Source organism: Engystomops pustulosus, chromosome 3, assembly GCF_040894005.1.
Source record: "Engystomops pustulosus chromosome 3, aEngPut4.maternal, whole genome shotgun sequence".
NCBI classification, from domain to species: domain Eukaryota; kingdom Metazoa; phylum Chordata; class Amphibia; order Anura; family Leptodactylidae; genus Engystomops; species Engystomops pustulosus.
The window spans coordinates 204,931,008-204,946,400 of record NC_092413.1 but is presented as its reverse complement, the minus strand read 5'-3'; the positions used below and the strand labels follow the sequence as shown (position 1 = coordinate 204,946,400).

General features: G+C 44.1%; 1 protein-coding gene across 1 annotated transcript in view; it reads left to right on the top strand.

Annotated features, from left to right (window-relative positions):
- Positions 1 to 1,920: 1,920 nt before the first annotated feature.
- Positions 1,921 to 15,393, top strand: part of WDR35 (WD repeat domain 35) — a 37,113-nt gene continuing 23,640 nt past the window's right edge. The window contains exons 1-16 of the mRNA XM_072143627.1: positions 1,921 to 2,069; positions 3,999 to 4,116; positions 5,008 to 5,079; positions 5,457 to 5,549; positions 5,642 to 5,770; positions 6,213 to 6,346; positions 7,334 to 7,499; positions 7,651 to 7,796; positions 8,229 to 8,354; positions 9,353 to 9,538; positions 10,761 to 10,793; positions 11,946 to 11,969; positions 12,638 to 12,698; positions 14,631 to 14,775; positions 14,857 to 14,926; positions 15,149 to 15,202. Coding sequence (XP_071999728.1) covers positions 2,046 to 2,069; positions 3,999 to 4,116; positions 5,008 to 5,079; positions 5,457 to 5,549; positions 5,642 to 5,770; positions 6,213 to 6,346; positions 7,334 to 7,499; positions 7,651 to 7,796; positions 8,229 to 8,354; positions 9,353 to 9,538; positions 10,761 to 10,793; positions 11,946 to 11,969; positions 12,638 to 12,698; positions 14,631 to 14,775; positions 14,857 to 14,926; positions 15,149 to 15,202 — 1,581 coding nt within the window. The 5' untranslated portion in view covers positions 1,921 to 2,045. The remainder of the gene's footprint in view (positions 2,070 to 3,998; positions 4,117 to 5,007; positions 5,080 to 5,456; positions 5,550 to 5,641; positions 5,771 to 6,212; positions 6,347 to 7,333; positions 7,500 to 7,650; positions 7,797 to 8,228; positions 8,355 to 9,352; positions 9,539 to 10,760; positions 10,794 to 11,945; positions 11,970 to 12,637; positions 12,699 to 14,630; positions 14,776 to 14,856; positions 14,927 to 15,148; positions 15,203 to 15,393) is intronic.

The following is a 15,393-nucleotide window of genomic DNA, read 5'->3' as shown; positions in this document are numbered from 1 at the left end:
TATGCAATCCTTCACTGCAGCCATTGGTCGTAATCCTGGTATTCCTCCAGAGTGGAAGTTTATAAATACACCTTCCGGCTTGATTTCAGGCTAGTGCAAATCCAGTCTCCAGCCAGTCTGCATCAAATGGTCTGCAAAGACAAGCAGCCTGCAGGCGCTGTCTCCCATAATAGTGATGGGAGTTATGGCTCTTCTTAGTCAGCTGGATCATTAGGCTCCGTTCACTAAGAAGATCTGTCTCTTCTGGCTCCTGAACGTCTCCCTATTAAATGTATAATAACCTGATTGTATTGGGTTAAAGGGGGCGTAGTGAGCCGGTTAGGGCCGGGGTTAAATTAGCTCATTGAGGGGAGCCGGCTCGCGTCGTTCACGAACAAGAACCGGCTGTTTGTGCCAACTCGTTCAATAACAACACATCACTATCCTATAAGAGGGCTAACCCCTCTACCAGACCAGCAGCTCTGTGTGCTCCCCTCCACAGAGACAGCACCAAATTGCTGCTTCAGCCTAAGCTATCCTCCAGCCCCAAGTCATTGGACCAGGGCTGTGAGCTACACTTAGACTGCAACCCAACCATTAGCTGCCTCGTGGACTCTGCAGGAAGGACCTTCTGCCTCTGCCTGTTATACAGAGGATTTCTGGATTACTCCTTGGGATAGCAACCATACCCACAAACTGCTGTGCTGATGTTATAAATAATAAAACTGGTGATCCCCCGGAGCATAAAACTACTAACAGGGGAGACTCCTAGACAAAAAAAATTCTCTCCTTTCTTGACTCCTCTTCTCCCTCCTGCATGTGTCAGGAAAGGTAGAGGACCCGGGAGCAGTACACTACAGCTGACAAGTGCTTACTAATCCTAGGTCCGCTCTTCTCCGTGTCCTTACCTGTTTCAAACAAGCATGAGGAGTCAGGACACTGAACGGAGCAGCAGGAGGGGACCCGGGAGCAGTGAGAGCTACTCAGCTGCACTCACTGCTACCCAGCCTCCTGCAGCAACAAACGCTTCTATCAATTATGGAAGACGCGGGAGAAGTACAGTACAGCTGATAAATACTTACCACTTCTGGGTCCGCTCTGCTCTGTGTCCTTACCCTGACGCACACAACCAGCATCAGGAGTCAGGACAGTAGAGGATCCAGAGCAGCTGCATTCACTGCTACCCAGCCTTTTGCACCTATGATCCCTTCCATCAGTTATGTTACTTCAGTTATGGAAGTGCTCATTGAACTGTGACTATCAGCAGGATGCGGACAGCAACTCATGGCTTGAAATGCTAATGACTGATGGCTAAGGGTTGTGCATCCTCTTCTGGGGTTTTAGTTAAGATAAACGTGGCTGCAGTTTATGTACATGCTCAGCAGTGAAGCTCTCCCACTGCAGATCAGAGGAATAAGGCACTGGGAAGGAATGCCCGTATTTATTTCAGCACTGCTAGAGGGACCAGGAACACAGGACTGTGGTGTCAGTGACCATTTTGGTGGATCTAGAGTCAATGTTAGGCAAATTTGAGGAGCCTGAAGTTTGGCTTACACTATATTTATTACATTCCACTGGCAATTTTTATAATGCATAGAAATGTAACAGGAATGACACCGCTTGTAAAGTGTGTGGAAAATGAGATTAGATGTGAACTTGACATACAGCTGCTTTGCATTGGTACACAACATTCTTCAAAGTACTAGAGATTGGAGCCTAAAAAATCAATAGTGTTTACAGGATGAGTTTACTTCTATTATTTATCTATTTTATAGACGGGGCACTACAGCTCAGTTTATAGAGACAGCATGCTGCTGGATCCTATCACAGTTATTTGTCCGAAGTGACGACATTCACGTATGATAGTGTATCGAGTGCGGTCTTCGTAAACATGGCCGCTCTACTACGCATTGCGGCCTCTTGTGTCCCAACGGTTGTGAAGCTCGCAATGCTAGAACAGGAAGTGACGTCAGCACGGATGGCCGAGGCTCCTGGTTGCCTAGAGACAGGATAACTCGGCATCTTAGTGACACTGATATGAGATCGTGACCCCGGGAGCAGCAGACATGTTCATATATCTGAGTAAGAAGGTGAGTGCCCGGTGCCAGGCGTGCCAGTGATGTGAGGGGGAGAGGGGAGTGACCCCGTGTAGTATAGAGCAGGGGGAGAGGCTTCCTGTTTCTCAGGATGCACTGATTATCTGCTGCTATGCTGGGAGTTGTAGTTCTACAACAGAAGTGGATGTCTACTGTCTGACCCCCAAACATAAAGACCATGCAAGGACAATAATGCCATCAATCTCCCAAAAGATATCTGCACCCCCCTGCCCGGATATCAGCATCTGGTTCAAGAGGGGGTCTGTTTAGATAAGAAATCACCATATTTCACTAATTCTGTGATTATCGGCCAGTACATTCTGACAATGTGACTGCAGAGCTGTATGCATGCATGTCCACACACAGTACAAGGGAATGGCTGCTCCTGTGTATGTGCACATGGAGGAAATATCTACCTGAAAAGCTCCTTGTGCAGGAGACGCTGAGGAGGAAATCTAAGGCTGTGTGCACACAGGGCGGATTGTAAAGTAGGAAAAATATGCAGGCAAATCCGGCAAAAAATTCCACTTTTTATCACGTGTTGTATACAGATTTGTGTTATGTGGAGGATGTTTTTTTTTTTTTTTTATGCGGTTTTTTACTTTTTCTTTCCACCTGTGATCTGATGTAATTTCTGGGGAAAAAATCAGCAAATTTTCTTGCAGATTTTTGAAAGCCCGTACACCACAAGGGAAAAAAACCTGCACACTAATGAGACGTGGCAGAAACGTGACATGGTCATGGTTGTTTATCTCAAAAAATGTTTTAATGGAAAGTAACGCATTGTTGATATCACTATTTCTAAGTCCCAATCCAGACGATGGGAGTCCTGCTGAGCACAGCACTATCTCCGAGACAGCAAATGGAAGTATAGGAGATACCTGTGCGCTGTGCTCAGCAATATAATAATCATAATTATTTATTTATATAGGGCACACAGATTACACATCGCTGCACAGAGTTTGCCAGATCGGTCCCTGTCCCCAGTGCGGCTCACACTTTAATCAACCTACCAGTATGTTATGGAGTGTGGGAGGAAACCGGAGGACCCAGAGGAAACCCACACAAACATGGAGAGAACATACAAACTCTTTGTAGATGTTAATCCTGGGACTTGAACCCAGGACCCCAGCTCTGCAAGGCTGTAATCCTAACCACTGAGCTGCCCTTAATATCCAACTCTCCCTTATGATGTAATGGAACAGCAGGACACCTGCCCAACCTCGCGCTCCATCAGTCATCTCCTTGCCATGAGGCCCTCGTTTTTAGATTTCTGATTTTTTTTTTTCTTCCTTAACTTTCGGAATAAAAAGTGATTCTTTTTCTGTGCACCGAGTGGTACAACGGGTTGTTTTCTGTTTAGCAAATTGTACTTTTGTATTTTATATTCTGTGTCGTGTACTGGAGAACTGGAAAAACTTTCCAAATGCAAAGAAATTGACCAAAAAACGCATTTGGGCCATTTACTTGTGCGTTCCATTTTTACGGCTTTCACTGTTCGCAACAAATAACACCTCCCATTTATTCTTTGGGTGAGTACGAAAACCAAATATTTTTAGGATTTATTAGGATGAGAAGACATTTTCATTGCTACTATTTTTCGGATTGTACATCCTTTCGATTTTTTAGTTAAAATTTTTGAGATATTTTGGGCGCTATTTTCCATTATGTGGTTCTCCGCCGGAAAAAAAAAGCGTTTCAACACATTGATAGATTTGGACCTTTGGGACGCAGTGATACATAACTTGTTAATGATTTTGTTTTGTTTTATGCCAGTTCTGCGGAAAGGTGGTTCTTTTAGGATTCTTTTTTTACATTTTTTTTTAAAACCTTGTTTCTATTGTATATGTAAAGTGGTATTGCAGGATGTGGCAGATTTGCTGTAGATCCGTTACAGTGTGTCACTATTCTTTTTCCTTTCAGATCGCCATTCCCAACAACATCCGGCTAAAATGCATATCATGGAACAAGGACCAGGGTTACATCGCCTGTGGGGGGGAGTCCGGGCTGCTCAAGGTTCTGAAGCTGGAAATGCAGACAGGTGAATGAGTGGTCACTGGAGGCCTCACTTACATTTTGGATGAGATTTAGTCAGTTTTGGGCTCAGGGTGGCAAATACCTGTTTGTCTGAGCCTGTGCCAGGATTTGGATAAAAAGTGCATCCTTCACTAGGTGATGGCTATTTACACCGGAGGTTTCCTCTATATTAAATCCGAAATTTTCATACCCGCTCATCATATATAATGGTTGGCAGCAATACCCAGGCTCCTGAGGAGCTGAGGGTGCTGTCACCTTCTAAATAATCCATGAATATTCTCAGCTGATGTGTGCCTGGTGACCTAGGTGTACCCCCATTCTTCTTCTTAACCCTTTCCAGAACCTTGATATAACAAGTAACTCCACTTTCCACATTCATTGCTCAACATGGCATCACGGGATTTTACAGAAGGTGCAGCTTTACCTCCAGGCTATATGCTATGGTCCTATAAGGATATCAAAGGACTGTTTATGGTCCATACATTATAAGGGATCTTGTTGCAGCACTATATCACTAGTTAAAGGAAACCTACCACTTGAAGTGGCAGGTTTCCGATGGCAATACCGAGCACCAGCTCAGGGTGAGCTGGTGCCGGAGCTTATTTTTGCTCGGTATTGCCATCGGAAACCTGCCACTTCAAGTGGTAGGTTTCCTTTAAGTATAAAGATTTGTAGGGGTAACTTTGTATCAGTTCCATTGGTCCCGTGGTATCCCATATTTTGGCTGTAGCTAATTGCACCTACATACGACCTCTTAGCAATGTCAGGATTGTTCTTCACTCATTGAACCTGCGTTTTTCTTTGGATTTTAGTTATCCCCTGTTTATAGGGAAAGTATTAACTTCTTCATCCCGTTTGGCAATTGTTTGCCTGAACATCTGATTTCTCTCTCCAGATGATGCGAAGCTGAAAGGGCTGGCCGCACCCAGCAATCTCTCCATGAATCAGACCCTGGAGGGACACAGCGGTAAGGTCCCTGCGTAGATCCCATCACGAGTCGAAACATTTGAATGTAATTTGCACTTATATTGTATATCAGGTGATTTGATACAATGATGTCTTAAATGTACAGTAGATAATTATCAGCTAACTAGATTATATTATTGTGGGGGTCGCCTCTGTGGTAGAGGTGCCATGGGGCTAGCTGTAGTACCATGTGTGACCAGGGGGACGGGGGCACCTCTGTGGCAGTGGTGCCATGGGGCTAGCTGTAGTACCATGTGTGACCAGGGGGACGGGGGCACCTCTGTGGCAGTGGTGCCATGGGGCTAGCTGTAGTACCATGTGTGACCAGGGTGACTCCTTATATTCACCCACATTTTTAATACCATATTTCTTCTCCAGGGTCCGTACAAGTGGTGACATGGAACGAACATTTTCAGAAACTGACCACCAGTGATCAGAATGGACTTATCATCGTCTGGATGCTTTACAAGGGTAACCCTTAAGCGTCTCTTCTCTGTAGATTGTTGTAGCTCATAGCGGATCAGATGTATGTTATAGTTTTGGGGTGATTCCTGTCTTCCCAGGCTCCTGGTACGAAGAGATGATCAACAACAGGAACAAATCGGTTGTGCGCAGCATGAGCTGGAACGCTGACGGCCAGAAGATCTGCATCGTGTATGAGGACGGAGCGGTCATTGTGGGGTCTGTGGATGGTAAGGGGGCTCCTTCCAGCATTGCACTTCAATTTTGCTGCGGATGTTGTTTTCAGAAGCAGGAAGACTGTAAATGATATTCCAGATTTTTTATTTGTTCTCCCAGTGCACTAGGGATGTGTCCTCACACTGCTGAGCTCTTTGGTCTCTGCATTGCACTGCACTGCTCCACAGCCCCTTCCTCTCTGGTCTAAATGACTGCTATAGTATTACACCAGAGCACATCTCTTCATTAAGTCATTGCACAGGAAATGGGCTGTTTAGCAATTCTCTGCAGAGAGCTAAGAACACAGCAGGGTTAGGATATACCTATTGCTTGGCCTTTTAAGACAATTAAAACTAACCAGCTTTTGTATTTTTTCTATGCTTTGGTCTAGGGAATGTTATGTTTATATCAGTCTTACTTTTGCTTCTTCCCACTTTTATCATCAATATTTTTCAGGAAATCGGATTTGGGGCAAGGAACTGAAAGGCATACAGCTGTGCCATGTCGCCTGGTCCCCGGACAGCAAAATTCTTCTTTTCGGGATGGCAAATGGAGAAATCCACCTTTATGACAACCAGGGCAACTTCATTGTATGTGTTTAGAATGAAATGATATCTCCACTGAGACACTTCACTAGACCAAACACTTTGTCATCATAGCCGTATAGGATAGTAGGAGTCACTGCCTCCCTGGAGCTACTGTCCAGTATTGTAATGATAACCCCATCATGGTACAGTAGGAGGAGCAGGACTCCCAGCATCATAGCCGTATAGGATAGTAGGAGTCACTGCCTCCCTGGAGCTACTGTCCAGTATTGTAATGATAACCCCATCATGGTACAGTAGGAGGAGCAGGAATCCCAGCATCATAGCCGTATAGGATGGTAGGAGTCACTGTCTCTCTTGGGGCTACTGTCCAATATTGTAATGATGCTCCCATCATGTTGCAGTCGAAGAACTCCCAGCATCATAGTCATATAGGATGGTAGGAGTCACTGGGGCACATTTACTTACCTGTCCGAGGAGTTCACCCGAAGTGCACTGTTCCGACGATTATGCATTCTGCCGCAATTCACTATGATCGTGCGCCCAATATCCTGCATGTGTCACTTCCCCGCTCAGGTCCGCCGGAGTTCACCTTCTTCTTCCTGGTGCATGTAAGTGCTTGGCTTGCGATACAATTTTAAAGTTAAATCGTGCACTCAGTCCGAATCCTTTAGATCATCCGACGGTCCGCCCCCCGATTTTTGTTGCATGAAAGCCGTCGCAGCCGCGACACAATCCGGTCGTGTGCGACACAATGCCTTTCTAAATACCTGTCCTAGTCGTGCAATCCCCGAAAACGTTGGGAAGTCTGACGGAAATTTGATCAGCGGACCCTTAGTAAATAAGCCCCACTGTCTCTCCTGGGGCTGCCCTGTATTGTAATGACAGTAATCCTGTGGATTTGTAGATGCCTATGATACTGCAGATTCTACTCACTGGGGGAAATATGGCCGCCATACATTCAGCATTTCACAGTAAACATGGCTGTCTTTCCTCATGTCTAATCCCTCTGTCATGATTTGCCTTCTCTAGGTAAAAATGGTGCTGAGCTGTTTGGCCAATGTGACCGGTGCTTTGAGCATCGCTGGCATGCACTGGTATCCGGGCAGTAAGGGATACGTGGAGCCCGATTGTCCCTGCCTGGCCATATGCTTCGATAACGGGCGGTGCCAGATAATGAGACACGAGAATGATGAAAGTAAGTCTCGGCACAGTCCATGATTATTTTTCCACGGACACCTACGCTGTGATATCTTTATTTCTCTACAAGATATTTAGTAATATGGTGAGCTTGTACACATTGCCAATGACACAATATAGATCACGTATAATGTACTTTGGTTTCCCAGATCCGGTTCTGGTGGACACTGGTATGAATGTGGTGAGCATCCAGTGGAATCACTGTGGCAGTGTACTGGCGGTGGCCGGATCCCAGAGAACATCCAACCAAGATAAAGATATCAATATCGTCCAGTTCTACACCCCGTTTGGAGAGGTAAGTCTGTTTGTATGAAACATATTTATAATAATAATAATAGTCTTTATAAAGCTCCATCCAAGCGCTTTACAAATAATAAGGTGTGTGTATGCGATACCATCAGCATCCAGGAGCTGTGGTATTAAAGGGATTCTCTAATCACAACAACTGCCCCTTATCCACAGGAGGGATTACTTACTAAACAATGGGAATACTCCGTGGATCACAAAATTGGGGTCTGTTGTACCCCTACTTGAACAGAGCAGCTGGTTGCACATGTGCCTGCCGCTCTATTCATCTCTGTGGTGCTGATGTGACACCTCTGACACCTCAGTACATTAAATCTCTTCATACAACTCAAACATCAGACCAGCCCCATGTTACCTCTCTAGTTATACCGTCATATGCTTGTTATATCTATACATAAAAGTTATTTGTCTGTCTTTGTAGCACCTGCGCACATTGAAAGTCCCCGGGAAGCAGATGTCCGCTGTGTCGTGGGAAGGCGGGGGGCTGAGGATCGGACTGGCTGTGGATTCATACATTTACTTTGCAAATATCAGACCTGATTACAAGGTAAGAAATCTCAGAGTTTGTTATGGAAGTTCTAGATGACATTGGCTCAGACATGCCACCTATTTACTTGTATTTTTTTTTATGAGAGGGTTTCTGATATGCACCTCAACTACATTAAGGGGATTGTCCCATTATTGACATCTAATAGATGGGTCTCTGTATGCCCTCCTCACTGATCAGAAGGCGGGGTCCTCATGTACCCCATGTAAATGGAATGGTGATATGCATATTTAGGTGCCACTCTATTCACTTCTATAGGACACTGGATGGTTGTCTCTTAATAGTGAATGGAGCGGTGCCCAGGTATTTGCTGTATTGTTCTATTGGTGCCCACTGAAAGGAAATCTACCAATAAAATCCATCCTGATAACCCAGGGACATTACTCATAGATCCAGGCACCGTGACTGTGGTATCTTCTTATATTTGTTATCCATGGCCTCCTTCCTTCTAAAATCAATTTTAATTATGGTAAGGAACCTAAAGGATTCACAAGCTGTTACACTGTGCTGTAACAATTCCCTCCCCCACCATGTGCTGAAACTTCCTCTGTTGCAGTGCAGAGGGAGGGGGTGAGGGAGTACTGAGAGAGCAGGGGGAGAGTGACACTGTGTAACAGGCTGTGAATCTGCAGAATGGACGTGCTTGAGTAACACCTTCCCCCCCCAAAAACCTTTCAGGCTCATTAGTATAATTTTAAAAGTTTATTTTAAAAGGAAGGAGGCCATGGAAAACTAATATAAAACGATTCGCACGGTCACGGTGCCTGGATCTATGAGTAAGTTTCTTTGGTTTGTTATGATGGATTTTGGTAGATTTCCTTTTTATCACTGGATTATGCTTTTCTTTGCTTTTGAACGGCCCTTTAATTTTAAAGGTGGGGCTAAGTTGAAGCTCATTGGCTGATGCTCTTCAGTAATTGTAATAACTAGTGCACATTATACATGTATTACAGCCTTGAGGTCATTATTGTAACTGCTTTGTGTTGTGATTATTACAGTGGGGTTACTGCTCTAACACAGTGGTGTACGCTTACACAAGGCCGGACCGCCCCGAGTATTGTGTCGTCTTCTGGGACACCAAAAACAACGAGAAATTTGTCAAATATGTGAAGAGCCTGATGTCTGTTACCACATGCGGGGACTTCTGTATACTGGCGACTAAAGCTGACGAGAACCACCCCCAGGTCTGTGCCATCATTATATCTGCTTATCTGTATTATTGTGGTATGGATAACATTCTGTGTATTGGGGCGGCTCTATAATTCTTCTCACTATTATTCCTAGGTGTTTTTGGGGGATGGTTAACCCTTTCCTCCATAACCATTTATAGTTACATTTCATGCTGTCAGGATTTCTGTGACTATATACTGAAATATTGATGTGGGGAACTGATCACTGCAAATCCAGAAATATATAAAAAAACTGTGCTTTCTTCCTTTAATCATCTACTATGCATTGCTCATATTTCAATCTCACTACAGGGGTTGTTCCAAGTATTTAAAGGGTTTGTCCAGAGGTTGTAAATCATGGTTCAATTCTTCCAAAAACAGTTCTGCTCCTGACCATGGGTAGTGCTTGGGATTGCATCGAAGCACCATTAATTTTCATAGAGCTGAGATTCATGCAGAAACCACGGTCAGGTGTGGCACTGGTGTTGGAAGTCATATTTTTCAACCTCCAGAGAACCCCTTTAAGTTACCTCCTATCTTCAGAACGAGAAGAACCCTCTGCTATCAGATAAAATGGGTATCATTATCTGACTAATGGGTAGAGTGACAGGTTGAGCACGTGTCCTGCTGCTCCATCTAATTCAATATGAATAATGGGCATAGCTGAGCACAGCGCTCCTCTACCTCTGACCACTCCCATAGACAGTGAATGGATCGGCGAGGGGTCATGTTAATTCTGTCACTCCACTTCAATCTTAGCATTGGTGGGGTCCTGTTCTTGTGATCAGTCTGACCTTCACTGATCAGCTTATTCCCCTGTCATGTAACTTAAATACTTGGACAAGACTAATGGCTGCAGCAGGATTCTCCCCTACGTTGCTAGGCCATGCTGCTTTGTAGATGAGCCAGTGTTTTCTCTGTAGGATTTCTGCATGACGGCATCAAACAGTGGGGGCAGCCATACTTCTTTCTTACTTGTGTCTTTTATTTCTAGGTGTAGTGTTCTTTTAAATAATGATTAAAACAATTATCCAAAGCCCTCATTACAACAACCTCAGATCACTGTGCTCCAGGTATCATATCCCTAAGGGTCAACCTTTCACCTACAAGTCACTGCAAAACCACAGCTATTTCTATGTGTATGTGGTTTTGCTTTATGGTTTTTGGCTTGTGCCTCTGCCACCATTTTTGAAGGTTATTTGTAGAAATTATAATAATGATGTTTTTTTCTTTTTAGGATGACAATGAAACAGATACCGGCAGAGTAAAGGTAATATTACTTCCTGTGTCTGAATGCAGTGATACTAGTCAGTGTGTATCCCTCCATGCAGGTGCACGCACCAATTGGTCGCACGCACTATACTTACATGCACCAGGAAGAGATCAGTGAACTCCGACGCAACTCGGCGGACCTCGACGCAGCAGCGACACCTGGTGGACATCGGGCGCAGGACCTTCATGAATCGCCGGAAGACCCGAACGCTCGTCCGAGAAGCCGCCGCTGGAACGCGAATGGACCGGGTAAGTAAATGTGCCCCTATGACTGCATGAAGGCAGGATGAAGGCCATCTACAATCGGGTATACTGATGGTAGGCGCCTATACCTCACCGGTATGCCGTTTTCTGCTATTCATAAAAAATTTTTTTACTACCTTTTTTGTGAGGAAATATACATTTATATGCTAATGAGCCAGAGGCTTGCGTCACCTGAGCGCCTCCTGGCTCCGATGGGCGGACGCCCGGTATATTTTAATTGTAGCCAGGAACATCCTGATATCATTCAGACTGCTGGTGACATCACCCGGCAGTCTGTAAATCTCCGGTCTGCAGTCGTTCACAGAAAGTGCATTGTCCTACGATAATGCACTGTACCGCGATTCACTAAGATCGTGCACCCGATATCCTGCATGTGTCGCCTCCCCGCTCAGTTCCACCGGAGTTTACCTTCTTCTTGGTGCATGTCAATGCTTGATCTCTGCGACACAATTTGAAAGTTAAATCCCGCACTCAGTCCGAATCAATTTGATCGTCCGGCCCGCCCCCCGATCTCTGCCGCATGAAAATCAGCGCCGCTGCACCAAAATCCCCTATTAAATACCTGTCACAGCCGTGCAAAACCTGAAAACTACGAAAAATCCTATGAAAGTGCGGCCGCGGACCCTTAGTAAATAAGCCCCAATGTAGCAAGGGACCTGAATTCTGGATCATGTGTTAAGGCCGCTGGAAAGCAGAAAAGCTTCTAAAGCGTCCTACAAAATGTCTTAAAGATTTACAATCGGCTGTTATATTAACATGGCAATTCTCAGCTGAGAATAACACGTATGCTGTATGTGGATTAGCCATGTTTGTGGATGGCACCAGTATATTATGTTTTTATAGTTCGCCTCACTCCTTACTAATCCCCCATTATTCTTGTCCTTAGGGAGCGTCAGCCTCCGGAGCACAGGTACGATGCTTAATGTTCCTTGGGTTCATTTTGTATGCTGTGTCATTCCAATATCACTAATAAAAAGATGACTATGAATGGTTCTGAGCTTGGCAAACCCCACCAGCCACGTACAGGCAGTCCCCGGGTTACGTACAAGATAGGGTCTGTAGGTTTGTTCTTAAGTTGAATTTGTATGTAAGTCGGAACTGTATATTTTATTATTATAACCCCAACAACATTTTTTTTTTTTTGGTCAACATTTTAAAAATGTTGGGTTGTCATAAGAACCAGGATTAACAATAAATCTTAATTACAGACACATTTAATTGTTTATTGTAGCCTGGGACTATAGTACAGTAATTTAACAATTATCAGAGGTCCGTTTGTAACTAGGGGTCGTCTGTAAGTCAGGTGTTCTTAAGTAGGGGACCGCCTGTATTACTCTGTAATAAACGAAAGTAAAAAATCTGTGGTGGTGGTCCATCGCGTGTAACACTAATAGAATCAACAGGTGATACAATAAATATTATCCCAACAAAAATCCATGTTCTAATTCATTACATTCAGGTCAGCAATATACAGCCGATGGAAATATACTGACCTTTACATGATCTGTAGACATTATAGTTTGTAGGGTCTGTTCTCCGTATTGTTACTAATGTCCCAATGTTATGATTTTTCTTCAGTATGTGCTGGTCTTGTGCAATTCCATAGGAACCCCCCTGGACTCCAAGTACATAGATATAGGTAAGAGGACCCCATGACATTAAAGTTCTTACTAAGTTTTTATCAAACTTTGTATGAATGAGCGGTATAGGGTTCTGTAAGAAAATTTGTTATGTAAATTCCTTTTTGTGGCTCTTTTCTTTCCCTCATCCTCAATTCGTCTATCTCTGCTGAATTCCTTCCTGCTAGAGTAAGACGGACAGAAGATCACAGACTTTTTTCTTTAGCTTTCAAGTTTATTCTATGGACAGGTTAGGGGACAAGAGACACAAATGCAATTACAGATAACTATAGTCAGAGAAGAAAACCCTAAAAATTAGCAAAATGGGGTTATACACACATTGCTACAGATCTATGACAATGTCATAGTGACAGATATTTCATAGTTTTACATTTTTTATGAATTTAACTTGATTTTCATAAAAACTGTCTCCTTTTTACCTGTGTAACTCCTTCACAAAGCCTCCTAAGTGACTCCTAAGCAGCGCATTGCTCCTGGTTGTACCTGCTCTCCTCCCTGCCTCTATAGGGTGGAACCAATCTTGTATGTCCAATCCCAGGGACTGCACATATCTGGAATCATGCAGAAATATGATGAAAGGACTCCCTGTCTGCCATCCGTACTGCAGCACAGTGCTGTATTAACTGTTACACTGGCAGCACTGAAGTCAGGGAATCCTTTCATCATATTTCTGTATAATGCAAGTACTCCCTTTCTGTGCAAGATGTGCAGTCCCTGGGTCTGAGTAACATGCAGGCCCATTCCCATTTCGCACATCTATCTGAAGAGTTTGCAGCAGGTAGCGGGGAGTAGGCTGAACACAGCAGATGACAGTGTGAAGAGTAAAATACTAATACTATACTTATAGTAAGTATAATACAAGTGGAGATCACACGCTGTACAGTTCCAGCGGGTATATAGGGAGAAGAGCCCACACATTGTAGTGTAGTGTAGGGAGAAATCACAAAGGTTTTGCACAAAAGTAGAGAGAAAGGAGAGTTCTCAGCAGACTCTGCAGGAGGAGGGAGGGGGAATTGCATAAGTGTTTGCAGGATAATAGAGAAGATATACCTCATTGACTGTCGATGGAAAACACAGTCTAGTACCTAAAAGTTTCTCTTAATGTAACTGGGTCCAGGTCAAGTTAAGACCTCTGATTGCCTGCACGGTCCTGTAACTACCAACACTTCTGCATGTCTTTATGTAGGGAATTCAGTCATTTCACTTGCAGTCATGTTGCTATGTGACAAGTCCAGCTCGGCTGCACCTCTCGGGTATAATACAGTCATCACCCTACGGAGCTATTATTACATGTGCTATAATGTTACACCGGACTATTATTTGGGGGTCCAGTAATATACATGCTTAGCTTATGGATTCTCTCACAGACCATTGTCTAATATCGCCCCCGGTGCTCCATGAACCAGAACATAAAATAAATCGGCAGCTTGTTTTTTTTTGCTAGGTGCTACTTTATTACATAATATATGGCACCGCTCTAGTTGCGTCTCTCACAAGTGAGAATTTATACCCTTAGAAGGTAAACGGCGGGTATGTACATTCATCGCCCCCGATAGTCTCCCAACAGAAGGACCTTTCATAGCCCCACAGTAAACACAGCCGAATGTACAGCGTTCGTCTATTTTCTCCTGCGCCTGTAAAATTCCTTCCTACCTGTGCAGAAGCCTCCATAGCAGCGGGGAATACAAACATGGATCATTTCATCTCTGAGCGGAGGATACCATAAATCATCATATGTAACCACAGTCTTTAATAGGGTATTCCCATTCCTTAAAGGGGCGGCTCATTGCTGGATATGTCCTCATTTTATGATTGGTCTTGGTCCAACTTCTGGGACCCCCATTATGTATTATACAGCAGACCTCTGTCCGATTTATAGCAGGTTATTGATGCAGTGTCATCTAGACTTACATACAATTGTTTTTTCACAGTCCCGATGTTTGTCACCATGACCAAAACCCACGTCATCGCTGCGTCTAAGGAAGCCTTTTATGTCTGGCAGTATCGGGTAGCGAAGAAGCTGACCGCCATGGAGATCAATCAACTGCTGCGGACTAGGAAAGAGGGACGAGAACGGTAACCATCAGTTACGATGTGCCTCTGCGTACCCAGCACAGCGGGATCATGGATAGTTTATCTGTTCCTCATGTTTTGCAGGATGTTTCACATTGATGAAGCCCCGTCTGCAGCCGGGGAGGGGCTCATGGATTTCAATAAAGCTTTGGCGGTAAGCGGGTTTTACACTTATGATCTCAAGACGAAAAATGTCCCTGTGTTCAGTCTAGTGATTCAGACATCTTCCTAGTCCTTACAACACAATGGACACTTTGCTCTGTATGTAAAGGGTCCTTACACTTGTGATAAAATAAGTTTCCCCGCTGAATTCCATGTTGCTAGTAATTCTGCTGGCTCTCTCATCTTTACTGATTTTTTTCCTTCTAAATTTCAGGCAACCCGAGATCTCATCTGCTCCGTAACGGCATCTGATAGAGTCCTCATAGTGGTAAGTGTTCACATCACTGCGTATGTCAGTCTAAACCCCAGACTCTTATACTAACTCAGCTTCTGTGGATCAGAACATTGTCCTTGTCTAAGGATTCACACTCCAGACACCTATAGTCACCTATAGGTTGCTATATTATCCTATGAGTCTCCCTATTATCTATCCTTATTATTGAGCTTTGACACTTCTCT